The sequence below is a fragment of the Megalops cyprinoides genome, chromosome 10 (genome assembly GCF_013368585.1).
Source record: "Megalops cyprinoides isolate fMegCyp1 chromosome 10, fMegCyp1.pri, whole genome shotgun sequence".
In the NCBI taxonomy this organism is placed as follows: domain Eukaryota; kingdom Metazoa; phylum Chordata; class Actinopteri; order Elopiformes; family Megalopidae; genus Megalops; species Megalops cyprinoides.
Window position 1 is genome coordinate 32369946 of NC_050592.1, and position 17107 is coordinate 32387052.

General features: G+C 49.1%; 1 protein-coding gene across 1 annotated transcript in view; it reads left to right on the forward strand.

Annotated features, from left to right (window-relative positions):
- The first annotated feature begins 5086 nt into the window (after positions 1–5086).
- LOC118784642 (low-density lipoprotein receptor class A domain-containing protein 4-like) overlaps positions 5087–17107 on the forward strand; it is a 53005-nt gene continuing 40984 nt past the window's right edge. Inside the window, exons 1-2 of the mRNA XM_036538987.1 lie at positions 5087–5208; positions 15028–15168. Of these exons, the coding sequence (XP_036394880.1) occupies positions 5169–5208; positions 15028–15168 (181 nt within the window). The 5' untranslated portion in view covers positions 5087–5168. The remainder of the gene's footprint in view (positions 5209–15027; positions 15169–17107) is intronic.

A 17107-nucleotide genomic window follows, 5' to 3' on the forward strand; every position in this document is an offset into this window, starting at 1 on the left:
TGAGGTTGCCGTTGTATTTGTCCTTCAAGCCATTTCTGCAAAGCTGAGTCTGGCTCACAGAGCGTTTCCTCCTTTTTCTCCAGAAGCTCTTTTTTCATCCTATTAGTTTGTCAAGATCCGGAGGTTTCGACTTTAAAGTACTTTGAGCTGAATTCTTAATCACACAATGGGATAGACCTTCACGCTGCTTCCAAAAAGTTCTTATTTTTTTGCAAAGTCAATTGAAATATTATTTTTTTGCTTCTTCCTTTCTTTTCTGTGTCCCATAGAAAGTTGTTGTGGAGGTGTTCTGAACTATGATAGTCTGCATGTGTGCAGAAGGAAGATTTTCCTTTGCCATAGTCTCCACCTGTGGTTATGTTTGATATGCTCTGTAGAGCATGGAATAGTGGAAGGACATTTAACTGGAAACTGTGTCTGTGCACTGTTTATATATCAGTATTATACATTAATCTGATTTGATGGTTGTGTTTAATGGCATTATGAAATATGGCAGACTTTGTATATCTGTATCCGGTAAGAAAATATCAGTCCATGTAAATCTAAATCTGCTGACCCTCAAGATGATCCTTTGATTAATCATAAGCGTGAAGCCAAAGAGTGCTCCTTAGAATGTGCTGTTTTCAGCTGTTCCGCAGCCCAGATGTGACATTTTGACAATAAACCTGATGTATAGCCAGATTAGCCCTGTCAGCTTTTCATACTCCACCGCAAACCAGCGTGACACAAAGCAGATCAGGAATATTACAGATGATACCTTCGCTTTTGTCACCTTTTGTGCGCTTTGTCAATTACTCTGCACTTCATTACACGCGGCGTGACAAATTGTTCCTCTGTCTTCGTGACACCAGGGATTAGATATTAAAAAGGGAGGGAAAAACCCCCAACTTTCCAGATCTTTTAAGAAGATCCTCCGCTTTCTCGGGCTGCGGTTCCGTCGCAGCCCACGGATTACGAAAATAAAATAAAAATGTTCTCTCCGTCTCAGCGGGTCTTTTGGAGAGCTCTGATAAAAGGAGAAAAAACCTTTGCGGAGGCCAGAATCAATGATGACAGATTTTCGTTCGAAACTGAGAAGTCTTAAAATGATGGCGCTGTCTCTCCCTTCCCCCGGTGCCGGGCCGCAGACCGTAAATTAAGGCCGCAGAGCGCTGTGTCCGGGGCGGCGATTGAGAAATGAGGAAGGATTGCTTAGAAACAGATGTATTCTGTCCGTTTGACAGCATCTCGGCCTCCACTGCTTGGCCGTGGAGTGGTGGGGTGGGTGATGTCAGCTCAGACGGGCTTTACAGTGACGATTTACAGTTGAAGTATGGGGAATTAAAAAAATGATGCATAACAAAAACACCATAAACATTTGTTTCGGCAGATACCATTTAGCACTCTTAACCGCAGCTGCAAAGTTTTATTTTCTTCTTTTGGCAGAGATTTTTTTTAATGCGTTTGGATTTTTTTACACAAAGGTAATCTTTGTGGCTGGGTTAGGCGGTAGGTACAAGGAGGGGAAAAAAGAATATTTGTGTTTGGAATGTCCAGCATAGCTTTGTTCGCCAAGGTAACTAAATCATAATGTCACTAAACACACTAAACAGCATTTGTGCTTTGTAGTGTAATTTTTACAATTGCTATTATGCTCAAATCTCACTGCCGTCGAACATCTTAACGTGAAGTCACCTTACGCGGCCTGTCTGGCTCTGTGTTTGTGTTTGAATTGGACGAGGTCCCATTCATTCTAGGAATCGTGATTTGCGTCATTTCAGATGGGCACCGCTAAGTCGCAGCGTTTTCAGACGGCGGGTTTGCACGCGGCCGCGCGGTTCACGCGGGGTAAAGGAACATTCTTCGCCGAGCTTCCCGAATTCCGTCGTGCGATCCCGGGGACCGGCTCTGGGGCTCCTCTGACGCAGCTCGCAGCTGTCTGCCGCCTGCGGCCCGCACAGACAAGAGAACAGAGAAAGAAAGAAAAAAAAAAAGAAAGAAGAAAGAAAAGAGGAAAGAAACGGCGATAGTCGCCCGAGCCGGGCAACGTGTGGCGGACCTGCGGCGGGCGGCGAGCTCAGACCGCGTTGTCTTTAAGGGCTCCCTCCGCACTATCGGTGCTTTCTCGGGGATTTAATCATCGTTTTAAAGAAATGTCACGCCTTTCACGGCTCATCAGTAGATGACTCATTGGTTTACTTCTTCTTTCCTGTCTGATGCTTTCAAAACAGTGCCAAACTGCATTTTCGACAAATAACGCAGTAAATATTCACATTCTAAATTGTGTCAGGAACTTAACCAGCCTATGCTTTTTACATTTCAGCACTGTTTTTTTTTTTCTCTCACTCACTCAAGACATGGACTGCAGTGTTTTTAGTGGAGTAGCATCTGATTTCTTATCTCACTTATTATGTAAACTTAAAGAAAGCTAGGTATGACTGTAGTTTATTAAACAGAAGTGCAGTCATGTTTTGAGCATAATTTCATGAAATATACTGGGCCAAAGTGGGGTGTCACCTTATGTATATCTGTGGATCTTGTGTGTGGATCTTGGATGTTTGGATTGGATTGCATGTTTTTGGCATCTGTTCAATCAATTGTCTGAAGGTCAAACGTGAGTGTTGTCCAAATGATAGATGTAAATCCTCTGTATCACCTCAGAACACTCAGATCAAATGCCCTTAAAACATAAATAGTGTTGTGTCTCGACTCAGTGTTGCTGATGTATAAGTACAGCAACTGGACTGAACTGTGTAAGCAACCTCTCTTTTAAGCTGTTGACAGCTTCAGGCTTCTCTCTCTCTCTCTTCAGGCTTCTCTCTCTCTCCAGGACTCTCAACTATGTTGATTACAAAGCTTGTGGCCTCCCTGTGTTTTATTTATTTTTTTGTGCTGTGGGGAAGTCTAGGACTCTACAAATATCCCCCTAGAGGCTCTGTCATGCAACCAAAAGCTTCCTAATTTTTTTTTTTTTTTTTTATGACTGGCAGCCTTGTTCGGCCACGCTATCAGGTGCATGCCGGTGATCTTTGAACACATTTGAATGTCCCATGGAACGTCCAGTTCCTCTTGGCATTCTTTAAACGGTATCTCAGACTCAGGCCCCTGTTTCACACTCCCTGACCGAGAATGGCCTAGTTAGGTGCATGTTTGTGTGTTTGTGTGTGACAGAAAGAGACCGTGGAGTGGCACGGCACCAGATGTAGAAACGCTTCCATTAGGTAGGTCTGCACACAGCCATGTCCAAGTTAAAATTATCAGGAAGTGTGTGTGGAGTGGAGATAAATATAGCCAGACGGTCACATGAGCTGCACTGCTAGCTTTATTCTCCAATTATCAGCCAGGCCTCAGAAATGGTAGCCCGAAAGAGACAGTGTGTACCAGTCTGCTTTGTCAGCTGGTCATGTTTAGTGAAATCCAAACCACATTTACACGTTTACACAGAACAGACAGAAGTATTATGCGTACAGAGGGGTGGGGGGCGTGTTTCGTATGTTGTGCTTAAATAAAACTGACTTTCGACATCAAGAAAAGTGTTCGTTCATGTGACTGTTATGTTGTCTTGATTCTGTTGTCGAGGAAGCACCCCGATTTAACTGTTCCAAAACTGTCACTTCTGCCTTTTAAAAATTATCATTTAAAGTCCTGTCTCGCCATTATCACGCCACATGCTGTGTAGTCCCTTTTTCATCTGAAAATGAGTGTCAAACCTGCATTCATTCTTCAGTCAGTCTCACCCCGCACTGTACTTTTAATAGGTGTCTGGACCATGTCAGTGGAGTAGTCAGTGACTGCGTTTGCAGAAATTGTGAAGTGCTACAGTAGCTAGAATACCCCGGTTTTCATTTCAGTAGTTTGGAGTGGCAGTATTCTCATGAAGCACAAAGGCATATCAGTCAGTTTACCACCATTTTAAGATTTTGCTGGAGCAAGCTGTGTAATGCCCTTCCAACATGGACTTAGTTGAGATTAGCAGACGGTTAGTCTCTGTGTATCACAGGCGCATAATCTGTGGTAATTCGGCCTGTGACGAAGACACTGTACGTTGATTTGAATGTTCTAAGAGAAAAATGCACAAAATTTCTTTGCTTTTTTTCCCCTCTCTGTGTCTAAGGGCCTAGAAAGAACAGCAAATAAAACCTGGCATGTCATTAGAATCCCAGGCAGAGAGATGGGAACTGTTTGCTTTGTCTGCGTTCTTGCCAAAGAATTCCTCCTGTGTTGTTCTGTTTTTATTATTATTATATTAATAGTATTTTAACTAGCGCAGTGCTGTGCGGTGCAGGCCTTTGCTGAACAGGCCGTTTTTTTATTCCCAGACAAATGCCTCTTTTGAAATGTAAATGGTTTCGTGTTTCTCGGTATGTGCCACCTCCAGCCCTGTTTATCTTCAGACTTCAAAGTGCTTCCCTGTCATGTTTTTGCATCTTGACGAAAAAAAAAGAGAAGAGGTCACAGTGTTTTCCTTTTGAAAGTTGTCTTTAATGTAAACTGTCTGGGCGCGGAGTGGGAGATTCCTCCCTCCTCTGGCTTGACCGTGTTTTTTTCTCCCCTTGTAAAAAGAGCCACAGGTTATCAGGGGGCATCGTCCCCACTAACCCACAATCAGTTTTTCTCCTGGTTTTTGTCATTCGTTTGCTCATACTCTCCCTCCCTCCCCTCTTTTCTTCCAGCTCCCGTGACCAAGAGCAAGTGGCGGTGCGTGAGCAGCGGGACCTGCGGAGCTGAGGGGCTTTGAGACGAGCAGTCGCATCGCAACCGCACCGTGAGGGCGGCGGCGGCGGTGGTGGCGGCATGTCCGTAGGGACCGCGCCGGAGGTAGCGCGCCCGTGAGCAAGCCGACGCCTGCAGTCGGGGGGGTGACTCGTGAGTTCGGCCATGGCCGGGTGTCTCTGGCTGGGAGGATAACGCCAGACGCCACCCTCGCCGCACTGACTTTCAGAGCGCTGCCACTTTGAGACCGGACGACCCCCCCGTCACCCATCCCCCCCGCCCCCACCCCTCCCCCTCGCACCCACCTGGCCCTCGGACCCAGTCCAGCTTGCGGCTTTCGGGAGGGACGCCCGGCGACGGTGACATGGACTCTTGAGGGGTTTAAGATGGAAGCGAGACAGCTCCGTGTCTCACGGCAACCCACACCCACCCGGACTGGTTAACGTTGGGATCACAGGCATTGCTGGGGAAGCAGTATGCAGGAGGCTGGCTCTCCGGCCACAAATGCTTTCACAGGTAATTGGGGGAGGGGTCTCACAGCCTGAGTGATGTATGAGGGTGGAGCCTGATGGGCATTACTTGCAAACCCTGTGCAACACCTTATACTGCAAACCCTTGCTGGCATCAATGGGCCAATGAGGCATTCTCTCCAGTTGCTAAGCAGCACCCTAAAAAAAACACACTGCCATGAGCTGTACCTGTAAATTAGTTTGGATGACACATGCAATGTCTATTTAAGGGCTCTGTCAGGCTAAAGCTGGCTCTGTATATATTAGAGCCCCAAATATTGTTTCACATCTTGGGCCAAATGTGGACATAATGGAGTCACAGGAGGCGGAGATGAAAAGGCTTTGTGAGACGTGAGGTAACAGATGACCCAAACCAAGCCCCCTCTTCCAGGGCCCACATCATTCTCAGAGTGGAGGGATGTGGGTGGGGGGGTGTATTCGTGAGCTCTGGGTCCGGTGTTTACTAAGCCAGCACACCCCGGACCTCCTGCGGTTCACTGCCGTGGAAATCTCGGCCATGTGGAAAACGAAAACATTCGGATCAGACTCTGATTAAACCAAACAAGCCAACTTTTTTTCTTTCTTTTGAACAAAGGTAACAATGTGGGCCAAGATTGTCTACTCAGCAAAACGATCTGGATTTGACCCCTGTGTGCTGCTTTCTGTGAACAGTGGCAGTGTTGTGTTAAATGGAGTTACTGATCATTTGTGTGCTTCCTCAATACTTTGGGCAAAAAGGATATGGGAGTCTTTCATAACTGTTGCCTCCTCAAAACGCCTTAGGAATAATCCTCATATTCACTCACACCACATTTTCATATCCACAAGGTGAAGGTGTGAATGTGGCCTTGCTCTTTGGCAAATACTGGTGGTGCTCCAATGTGCAGAAAGTCAGAAAAGCTTGTTGTGGAGGTAATCTTTTTTTTTTCTTAATTTTCTCACTCAACCCTTGGTTGTTGGCAGTGTAGGGGGAAGTTAGTCTTCCTCACATGGGCAATGCCAATTATGTAGGGACAATGCCTACAATGAGAGAAGGGTACCACTTATGTGTAAGGAATAACCTTACATGAGGTACCAATTATGTTGGTGATAATAAATTAAACACATGGAGGTGCCATCCAGAATATGGCGTCTACCATAGCGGTCATCAGTTTCAGTTTCGTATATCAGTCTCATAAAATGCACTAAACTATTAATTTGGAACTTCAGTTAATAATTGAATTAATAATCATAATCAAAATTACTATTATTAATAGTTAATCTTAATCAAATCACTATTATCTATTTAGCTAACTAAACAAATAACACTGGTGATTCACCTAAGAGGTGAAGGCATTTAGAATTCTGATCAGCAGAGGTTGGTGATATTCATTCCATGTGTAACATTACAATACAACCTTGGAAAAATAATGCATTTATTGAAATATAAAAACCAAAGTAGTTATGCAACACATTTATGTACAATGAGTGGAGTGAATGTGTATGTATTTACACTTATGTGTAGGTTCGAGTGAATGTCTTGCGCTAGTGTGTGAGCGTGTCATAGGGTGTGTGTTCCTTTGTTCTGGGTCGTGCGTGTGCTACGCGTGCACGTGTGCTGCGCGTGCTTGCTGAACACGTGTTCAGAGAGAACAAAGGAACATGCGTGTGGCGGCAAGTTTGAGTTGCCTATGTGCATGTGTGAGCGAACATAACGTCTGTCTGGTACAGGATGTGTTCGGACGATTGATAACCGCGGGGTTATTTTATGCAAATTAAAAGGAGGTACCGGGGTTAGCAAGAAGATACGCATACAAAGACCCTACATCTCTGTGTGGTATCTTAACTAACGCTGCATTGTGAATAGTGTGTGACAAATCAGATAGGAAGAACGAAACATAGCTAGTTGCGTTACTCGTAATGATCTGAAACACACGGATGTACAACATTCATCAATGTAGCTAACAATCGGGTGTTTAGCTATGCAAAGTCCTATGCCCAGGGTTAACAGCCTACTGTAGCTCATGAAATGAGGTCCAAATCTTGGGGTTCCGTGGGTGGTTTCGCTGGCAGTTCCGTCGTCGAGGAGCGAAGGGTGGTCTGGTTCGGTCTGGATCGGTCCAGGAGCTGAGGGTTTCTTTCTGCCTGGGAAACGCGTTGAGGTGGATCCGGTCGTACCTTTGTCTCCGGCTAGTAACAAGTTCGCGCTGCTCTGATCGCTGACGCTGAAACTTGGCTCTTGTGTTATTGATCTCCGCTAGCAATTTGTTGCTAGATTGGAGAATCTGCTTTCCGTGTCCCGTCCGCATGGTGCGGCCTTCGGGAGAGAGTGAGTGAAGCATCTGTCTTCTTCGGACGTGTGAAGCAAGAGAGGAGTGAGCAGTACGTCCATCTTCTTCAGACTTCCAAAGCAAGAGAGAGAGTAAAGGAATGCACCCGGTTTTTACTAGCATCGTTGCGGGGGGCATTTCCTGTTTGCTGTAGCTGTCCTTGGTTGGGTGACAGGTCGTGAAACTGTATCTGAGATTGCGTTTCACATTAAAAGCGATTCATGTGTTACTGTCCCTAAAAGTTGAACAAATAAAATGAACGAATCTATCTGTGGATGGCACTGTACCTACAGCAGTCTTAAATAGGCCTCTTTGTTCCCAGAATGCAGCTCTCAGTAGGTCTTTAAAGAGGCCTGGCTGGCTCTCGAGGACGCTGAGTGAAGCGAGCGGGGTCAGCGGTGGTCAGTGAGCCCGCCGCTTCGAGGACTGGAGCGGGGAAGTCACTGAGGAGGAGTAAACGGTGCGAGCGTCCGATCGATATTGCCAAGGTTAGAGCGTGGGCTTGTTTACTGGCCGGAGTTCACGTCAGGTGAGCCGCGCCGCTCCCGAGGCCTGCTGACCTGTCTCAGCCGCGGCAGCGCTGAGTGCTCAGGAGATGTGTTCCCCGCATCTTCCGCTGAGATTAGCACATTAGCGTTTGCGCAGCGGTCCTGTTAACCTTATTCTTGGTGAGACGCAGTTGTGGAATGGCTCAAAGGGGAGAGGAGAATCAGAGGGGAAGGGCTATTTAGGCTGAAAGTGTTTGACTGCCACAGTAAAGGGCCACACAGGCAGCAGAGTGGAGAGTCAGTGAACAACTGTACAGGTTCTCTCGCGGAGTGCCCTGTGCCTTTACCACGGGATGTGGTTGACATTGTCATTTGGCGTGTGAGCAGGCTGGTTTTTGGGCGGTGCTTGGTGTCGGATGATGCTTTGGGGATCTCTCCCTGCGACGTGAGCGGTTGGTCGGTGACAGAGGTGAATGGGCCGCAACAGAGTCCACCCCTCTGTCTGTGCCGCACAGGATGCTGGGATGTGAAGCTTGGACAGACCTGCGGCTCTTCCTTTGAGTGGAGGAGGGGGCATGGGTGAATAACGGAAGAGTCTCTCTTCTCTGTGAGACTCTCACATCCTCCTCTCCCTCTCGCCAACTTCTGGCGTCTTCCTCTTTCTGTCCTGTCCCCCTCACTCTCTCTCACGGTCTTCTTGCCTGCCTCTCTCACTCCCTTCCTCCTATTGCTTGTGTTTCAGATGCGGTCTTCCTCTCCCTCTCTCCACTCCTTTCTCACAGTCCTCCTTCCCCTGCCCTGCGCTCCCCCACCTGCAATGGAATGCACAACAAGCTCGAGGGAGGGAACGGACTGCATACTAAACCGGAGCCCTGCGTGTTTTTATCTCCTCTCCCTCTCTGTCTCTCTTACTCACACTTTCTTTCTCTCTCACTCTCTCTCCATCCCTCTCTGTCTGTCTCTCTTGCTTGCTCTACCTCTCTCACTCTCTTGCTTACATCCCACTGTCTGTCTGTCTTGCTCTCCCTCTCTCTCTTGCTTGTTCAACCTCTCCCTCTCAGTTATTACCTATTACTCCTAGCAGTGGTTACAGCAAAGCAAAGTCCAGCCTTAGAATCCAGCTGCAGGTGGCAGCAGCGGCTCCCAGGCTCAAACACAAAGCCCAAACGCCTGTCAGACTGGGGGACTAATCCTGTAAGTGCCAATGACTAATGCAACTCATTACCAGAGAAATATGTGCAGTGTTTAATAACTGCGCTCCACTTCTCAAGATATTTAATATCATGGATATGTCCTGACGGAATTTGAACTGCTACTCCCGTGATTGCAAGTCCAGTGCTTTAACTGTTTTGCCACCGAACGTATACCCCTTTTCATCGAAGCTGGGTTATTGGTTTATGAGGAGGATAGGTTTACTGGTTAATTCAAAATAAAATGTGGCTGACATCCCATTAGGCCAATCAAAACATAAAGGTTGATTGTGTCAGTTTGACCTTGTAGCCTTGCAGTCAACTGTTACATTCATTATCCTTCTGATGAAAGAGCAGCAACTGCACCTAAACGCAGGTAGAGTATCACAACCAATAAGCTCAGGTGTGTGCGTGTGTGTGTGCGCGTGCGTGCGCGGAATACAGAAATGTAGCAAAAGTGCAGCAATCCCAACAGCTTCAAACCTCAATGTGCAAATGTGTAAAAGCCCTGTACAAGTGCGAAATGCACATTTTGCTCTTAACAGGGTAGAAAGATGCCAAGCTGAATTTTAAATGTGATAAAGTAGTGTGGCTTTTCTGCTTGGCCACCCAAAAAAGATTATGATGTCAGGCCCCACACTTGCAGCTATACATATGCTGGTCAGCATCAATGGATCTGTAAATTCAACAGTTATTGCAATTGTATGAAAAAACTTCAATAGCAACACAAGGACATCTACATGGAATGAACCGAATTTAACGTCCTCGCCAGCCACACGTGATTAAAAAGTTAGCGACATCTGGAAACTGCCATTGACGGGACAGCTTTCAGTCGATTCTGTCTTTTGACTGTTTGCTTTTGTGGCGGTAAATCGAGGAGCGTAAATCGGAGGGCGTTCCCTGCCTGTGAGGATGGTGTCGGCATAGCGGGGCACGGTTCATTTTCTGCCCGCTCTCTGCTCTGAGCCTGATCGTTTCTGATTTGTTTGCTTACGTTTCTTGTAAATTTGCAGGCGAGGCGCTCAGGCATATCGCCACAAGTTTGCTGTGCTGTGACCTAAATAGCCTGCAAATTGTCATTTCGGCAGAGCGCAGCCGATTATTGCTCTCGCTGAGTAAATAAGGGCAGTTAAAATTGCGCTGGAAACCCGCCATCGCTCGAGACCCCCTGCTTGTCGGACTAAAGCGCCGGATGACATCGTGAGCCACATTGCGAGCCGCGCCCGCTCCTGCACGTCCTCCCGTCGCTGTGAACGGAATTTTGTTTCTCTTGATTAGAAACGTCCCGCAGCATTTATTACATGTTCAACAGAAATGTGTATTTTTTTTATCCAGCTCGAATGCCATTTTCCCAATAATAAGTGTAATAAAGACTAATATCAAACTACCTATGTAAATTTACGCGTTTCGGCTGAGGGCGTTAAACAGACTTTCATTAACAGAACTGAAAAGGGCCAAAAGAATGGGAGAAACGTGGGCTTAATCTCAATGGCGCGGTTAGTAAGTAATTAATCCGAGTACGGTGTGAGCCCGGGCCGGCGGGGGCATGGAGGGCTGCCGCAGGGTGAAATTTGAGGACCGCGCCTGTTTGTACCGTAGTAAAGCCTGTCCTGGTGGCGCTGCAGGCGCAGCGGTCGGGCGGTGGAAGCTGCGGCTTGCATTACACGTCTGTGCGGGAGCCCTGCCAAAAGAGCACTATGGCGCTGTAGTGACCGTAAAGAGTCCCCGTCCAGGGGGGTGTATTCAGTCCCCCTCTCCCCCAGCAGGGCAGTGCAGCTTTTTAATACCCAGGACTCCCCCTCCTATCAGGGCTGCCTCTCACAGGGCTGTGCACTCGAGCGCTTTCCAGTTACCCCCAGCAAGGCTGTGTGGCTTCCTGTACCTTTTTATTTTTCAGGAGGGCTGCACTGTTCTCTGGGTCAAATTCACACTGCTGCCAGCAGAGCGGCGCTCTTGAGCACTCTTACACTCACCACAGTACTTTCACACTCCCCCCAGCCAGAGCTCATCTGTCCAGTATTGGGGTTGCATGAGGAATGCTCAGGTCTGTTCGCCAACCACTTCTGTTTAGTTTAACGATCTTTTGGGTCGATACTTGGCTGTGAGCAAACTACACAGATAGCTGCTGTAGAAGAGTAATTCTGCACTGTAGGCGGCCCCCGAATCCGCTTTCACACCTCTAAGTGGGGGACGTATCCATTTCACTCTCCCAGTCTCCTATTGCACACAGGGGGAAGGAGTTGCTCCACAGTGAGCTAAGCTGCCTTCATATTATCATCAGTGTGCATTTGATGTACATAGTGAGAAGCATTTTTCCATCACAGAGGTGGTAACCCAATCTTCAGGAGGTTGGTTTGGATGTTGAGAACTGGCAAATACACTTTTCAGAATCCAGTGTCGGATTGGTCAGTGGGTCCCGGCTTGAGGCAGGCCCACACCCTCAGAGTGAAGCGACCCTCTGAGGGTCCCTCAAGGTAAACTGGGAACCTGTCTGGAATGCAGAGGGTCTGACTTCGCCAGGATCCCCCATCAGAGAGGAGACGGAGCCCAAACCTTCTCTCTCCAGCCTCTCCCACTCTCCTTCTCTTCCCCTGTCTCTCTGTCTCTTCCTTTCTCTCTCTGTGCAGCGAATCTGCCACCTCAGCGCAACTTGGACATGCTTAATTATCCTGGTTAAGCCACGGGAGGACGTGAGCCAGGAAAGATGCCCCACAAATGCATCTGCAGCAAATTTATTACCCCACTCTGCAAAGCTGCGGCTCTCCCCGTCGCAACCTGCAGACCGGGGGCAGGGAGAGAGGGAGGGAAACGGGGAGAGAGGGGGAGGGAGAGGGAGAAGGAGGGAGAAGACGAAGGGAGACGGAAAGAGAAAGAGGTAGGGAGAGATGGCGAGGTGGGGATAAAGAGACAGAATATGTTGAGGAAGAAGGAGAGAGGGCTGACTGTGTCTGCATATATGGGATGGGTTTTCAGTGCACGTTTGTATATGAAGACCCTCCAAATGTTGAGGACCCAGACACCTGAGTCCAGTCTGGGACGACCGCAGTCCGCTTAAACTGCCAACAGTGGGGGGGTGGGGGGGAGTTCCGACAGGCCTGATGGAAATGATGAACAAGCTGAATCAGGTGGTTAGGTGCCTGGCTGGGCCATAAAACTTACCCCCTGTGCTGCTCCGCATGCCCCCCCATGTGGAGCTCTACCACACCTGCTGGGTTCCTTGGGGATCTCCAGTGACAGCCACAATGAAGTTGTGCACTCTTGGACGCAACGGCACCTGATTTAATTCGGCAAGGGCACGCTGTGTGCTGCCGCCTGACTCTGATGTCCCAGGGACATGTTGAAAGCACCCTTATGTCACTCATGATTTCTGGCCTCAGGGGTAACAGCCACAGCCGGTCGCTAAGGGACACGGCGTTTCCATAACAGGTTTAGCTTTTGCTCCGCTCCAGCACAAACGCAGTCAACATCCACAGTAGCCAATAAACCAACCTCATTTTAATCGTGTGATTACAGCGCGTGCCCTTTGGCGTGTGCCCGACCCTGTGGCCCGCTGAGTCCCTCCCCCTCTGTTTCCAGGGTAACAGTTCCTCCAGAAGCTGCTTCTTCCAGTTTCCTCTCCAGGTCCCCTCCCCCTCCACCCACCCCCAGAGTGTCAAAAGATACTTCACATGTCGGAACCTCTCCCCCCCAAAGCAGACACTCCGTGGAGACCCACAATGACATTTGCCAAATCTGCACCTTGTTACAGGGTGTGCTCCACAGGTGTCCCCGCCTGTACCCGCTTGAGTGCCTTCCTCCTCCTCCTCCGCCTCCTCCGCCCGGCAGAGGAGCGGGCTGCACTGTGTCAGAGGAGGCAGCCTTTTCGTTGCTCCCCTCCCAGCAGCTCCCTCCATGGCGAGACAGAGCCGCAGAGCCTGAACTCAGGCAGCACTAATTGCCACTCGGCAGCGTAGAGAACGGTCATGCTGGTCTGCTCATCGAATCAGATCCCTGCTCCCCCCACCACGTCGCCCACACACACATACACACGCGCGCACGCACTGTCTAGACAAGTGAAGCACAAACTGTTCTTCTTGTTGGGGGGGGGGACTGCTGTGTCATTGGGTCGTTCTGATCAGTGGAAATGGGACACCCAGTCAGGAGGATGAGCTGTCCTAAACAAATGGTTGAGCCGTGCATTTAGCACAGCGACCGGCACAACGACAACGTTAATGCAGATGTGTCACCATGTGTACGTGCCTCTGTTATTTACTCTAGGACTGCTACAATGCTTATTCTTTCAAATAGGCCAGCTAAGTAATCAGCCAGTGCATAGTGGTTATGTCCACGGTGCAGTTTTGAGCAAATGTCTGGAAAATGTACACTAATTTCCCAAAAGGACATCTTATCTCTGCTAGGTGTGTGAGTATCACAAGAGGTGTATCTCTCAAGGAGTATCTGAAAAGCGTCATGTAATATTGTTCAAAATTGCCGAGTCATGATAGAAGGTTGCCTTCCTTGAGAATGATTGGACAGCGGTTTGGCCTTTCCTGTTGGTCGCCTGCAAAGCTATTGGCTGTGGTCATGGCCTGGGCTGCTTTGTCATGTATGCCTTATTTCATTGGCAAACCAACACAGCAAACATACTCATTTATCATATTTATCATACTCGTATATTAGACATAGACTGCATTGAATATTACATTGAGGCACTTTACTTTGTATTTTCCATGTGCCTTATATATTATTGTAGTAACATTTTGTTCCATAGGGGTGTGACGTTTGGTGTGTACTGTTACCTGTGTTGCCTTGCATCATATACACATATGCCTCTTTTGCTTTACTCTGGTCATTCTGAATGGCATCTTCTGCCTGATGAATAGATGTAAATGCTTGCATGTTATCAGATTATACAGCTGTTAAGAGCCTTTTCTTTGGGTGCAAGAGGAGTGTCTCTATGTGGAGTTTAAGCCCACAAACATCTGGTTAGGATCCTGGCTCCCCACCTGTTGCTGCAGTAAATAGACACCAATGGCCCTCCTCTCCCGTGGGTCTGAACCCCGACCCTCGCCAATGCTTTTGTGTTTGAAGCGTCTCGTAAGGGTAAGAGTGGAGCGCTACTCCAAGCCGCCGCCGCCACAGCATCGCGCGGCAGTTGTTGCCTAGGTAACCGAGGCTGACAACAAAGCGCTCCCCCACACTCCCCAGGTTTTGAGGAAGCAGGTGTTCTGTCACCCAGATTGAACGGTGTGTCTCGTCTCTGTCTGGCGGGGGGGTGGGAGTGGCGCGGCGCAGTCCTGCACGGGGGCGTGATTGACTGATGGCGCCTGCCGTGCCTTGCTGCACGGCCGGGTCCCCACGAGAGGCCGGTGGGGAGACGCCCGCCTGTCCCCCCGGCCCCCTCCGCAGCCCGTCACCGAGGCACGGGCGTGCACATAACACTGCGTCTAACCTGATGCATTAGCCTCAGAGCCCCCCCCCACCAAAACCACTCTCTCTTGAAGGGCACCTGGAGTCCCTCTCTGAAACTCAGTCCCTCTCTGTAGTTCAATGATCTTGCTACCGTTGTGTAACATTTTATCTAGTCTGAGGGATTTACGTAAGTACCCTTATCTTTCAACTAAAAAACTTAAATCATCAAAACAAGTAATTCACCGATCCTTTGTTGCTGTACAACATGAACATTACAACTTGTCAGCGCGGTTTTCCTTTTACTTACCAAGAAATAACATGACGTCGAATGTGTTTTAAGGCTAGAACCTAAAGCTGTCAAGTGATTGTGCCTGTGTGCATCAGTGTATGATGTTAAAAAAGATACTCATGATGGCCATTCTCTCACTCTCTCTCTTTCTTTCTCCAGAGTGCAAATTCCACTGCACCAATGGCAATTGCTTGCGTCTCGGCTCATTAATCTGCAATCAGCTGAATAACTGTGGGGACAACAGCGATGAGGAGAATTGCCCCGTTGTGACCCAACACCCTCCGCCCGGAATTTTCAACTGTGAGTGTCCCGTGGGCTCTGCCCTTTTTGCCTCTCCCCCCTGTCTCTCACCCCCCCCCCCGTGCAAATGGGATCTACTGGCAACCGTCAAAAAGCTGCGCTCTCTCTCCCTTTCTCTCTGTCTCACTTCCTCACTGTCTCTTTCTGTCTTTATCCTTTTCTCTCTCCCCCTCTGAATCTCTCTCTCCTTCTCCCTCTCTCTCCCCACCTCTCTCTCTCCTTCTCCCTCTCTTTCCTGGCACTTGCGTTCTCCCTCTGTCACTCCCTCCCTTTCTGTCTCGCTCCCTCATGCTAATTTGCTATCTCTGTCTCACAGTTTCCTCTCTCTCTTTTTCTCCCTGCATCAGTTCATCACTATCTCATCTCTCCCCTCCCCTGCACTCTCTCTGCTGTTTCTCTGCAATCATGTGCTGTCTGGGTACCAGGGCCCACTCTTTTTTTTGGGGGTGGGTGGGTGTGTGGTTGGGCTCCTCTCTTCTGTTTTTGATGCAGTCGAGCTCTCAGTCTGCATCACCAAACCAGCAGCCTTAGGTGTCCTGAAACAGGGTTGAGCCGACTGGCAGACCTTTTCGCTCTCTTTTAGAATGCCAAACCACCTCCTGCACCCCCCTGCCTGTTGACGGGCTGACCGGGCCCAGGGTGGGTCGGCACGCGCTGGTCTCTGGCGGGGCGTCCGATCAGGGACAGCGTGTCATGCTCCTGCCCCTGTCAGACTGCCCCCGCCGCCTTCCGCCTCCCCCGGCTGTCTCCTCTGGACCGGAGCCTGTCACAGCTGCCTCCCTCCCTCACTCTGTGCTCACAGCAGGGGATGCAGTGATGCAGTGGGACAGTGTCACCCACAGCCTACATACTGTCTGACATGCTATCACATCCCCCACTATACATTCTCACCTATACACATGCGGCTCCAGCAAGTTACAGTAATGAAATAAAAACAGTCCTCTTCTCTATTTATTTGCTTACTTATTTGCAGAAACTGACAGTGCATTAGAAAACATAGAAAATACAAGTAAAAACAAGCAAAATGTCTCTATCTACTTAAGGCATCCTGAAACAAGGCATTGTGGGTAGACAGCTTTTTGTCAGTGTGTGGCTGGTAGTTACTGAACGTGCTCCACCCAGTTTGACTCGGGTTAAACCTGTAACCTTGTGCTTACAGGCCTGACTTCTGTAGCCACCCTGCACACGGCGCCTACCGCATCCGGGTGTGTGAAGGTTACTCAGAGGCACTGCGGGAGTCTCGCCGCATCCCCATCCGGCTTTGCGGCGGCGGCGAAGGCACGGCGCTCTGAAATGCAAATGAGGCTGCGCGGGGAGAGAGAGGGGCGGAGGCACGATCAATGCGAGAGGTGAAGGGCGGCGATCGGACGCCGGTGGCCGGGCGCCAGCCGGCTTTGATGTTCCCAGGCTTTTGTTTCAAGAAGTTTTAGGACTCCCGGAAAAAAGGGGAAAAAAAAGCCGCTGAAAAACTTTACGGCAGCACTTTAGAGTGCCAGTGCCTATCCTCCCCCCGCCCCCCCCCGACTCTCTCTCTCCCTGCCCTTCACCTCTCCAACGCCTGCATTTTGGATCCTCCTCATTCCTCTTTATCATTTTTTTTCATTTTATCTGCTGTGCCTCTCGTGCCGCTGAGAGTGGCCTGTCGGAGCGGGCCGTCCCGTCCCCCTGCTGGAAGGCGTCCAGCGCCGGCACTTAAAATATTTAGCCGTCTCGAGCGGATGTTAATGAAAGTGTCTGGCTCTGGCTATTATGAGAAACCTGCGCGATGATTGTAATTTTCGGACACCCCGGAATACTGATTTGCGGCAGCATGCAGGGCGGCGGGGGCAGAGAGAGGGACGCTTCAGTCCTAATCGAGTTTGCTATCTTCCCCAGCCGTGGCCGCGCCAGACAGATGGATCATGAATACTGTCTAGACGCTGCTCGGCTGAGTGAAGCG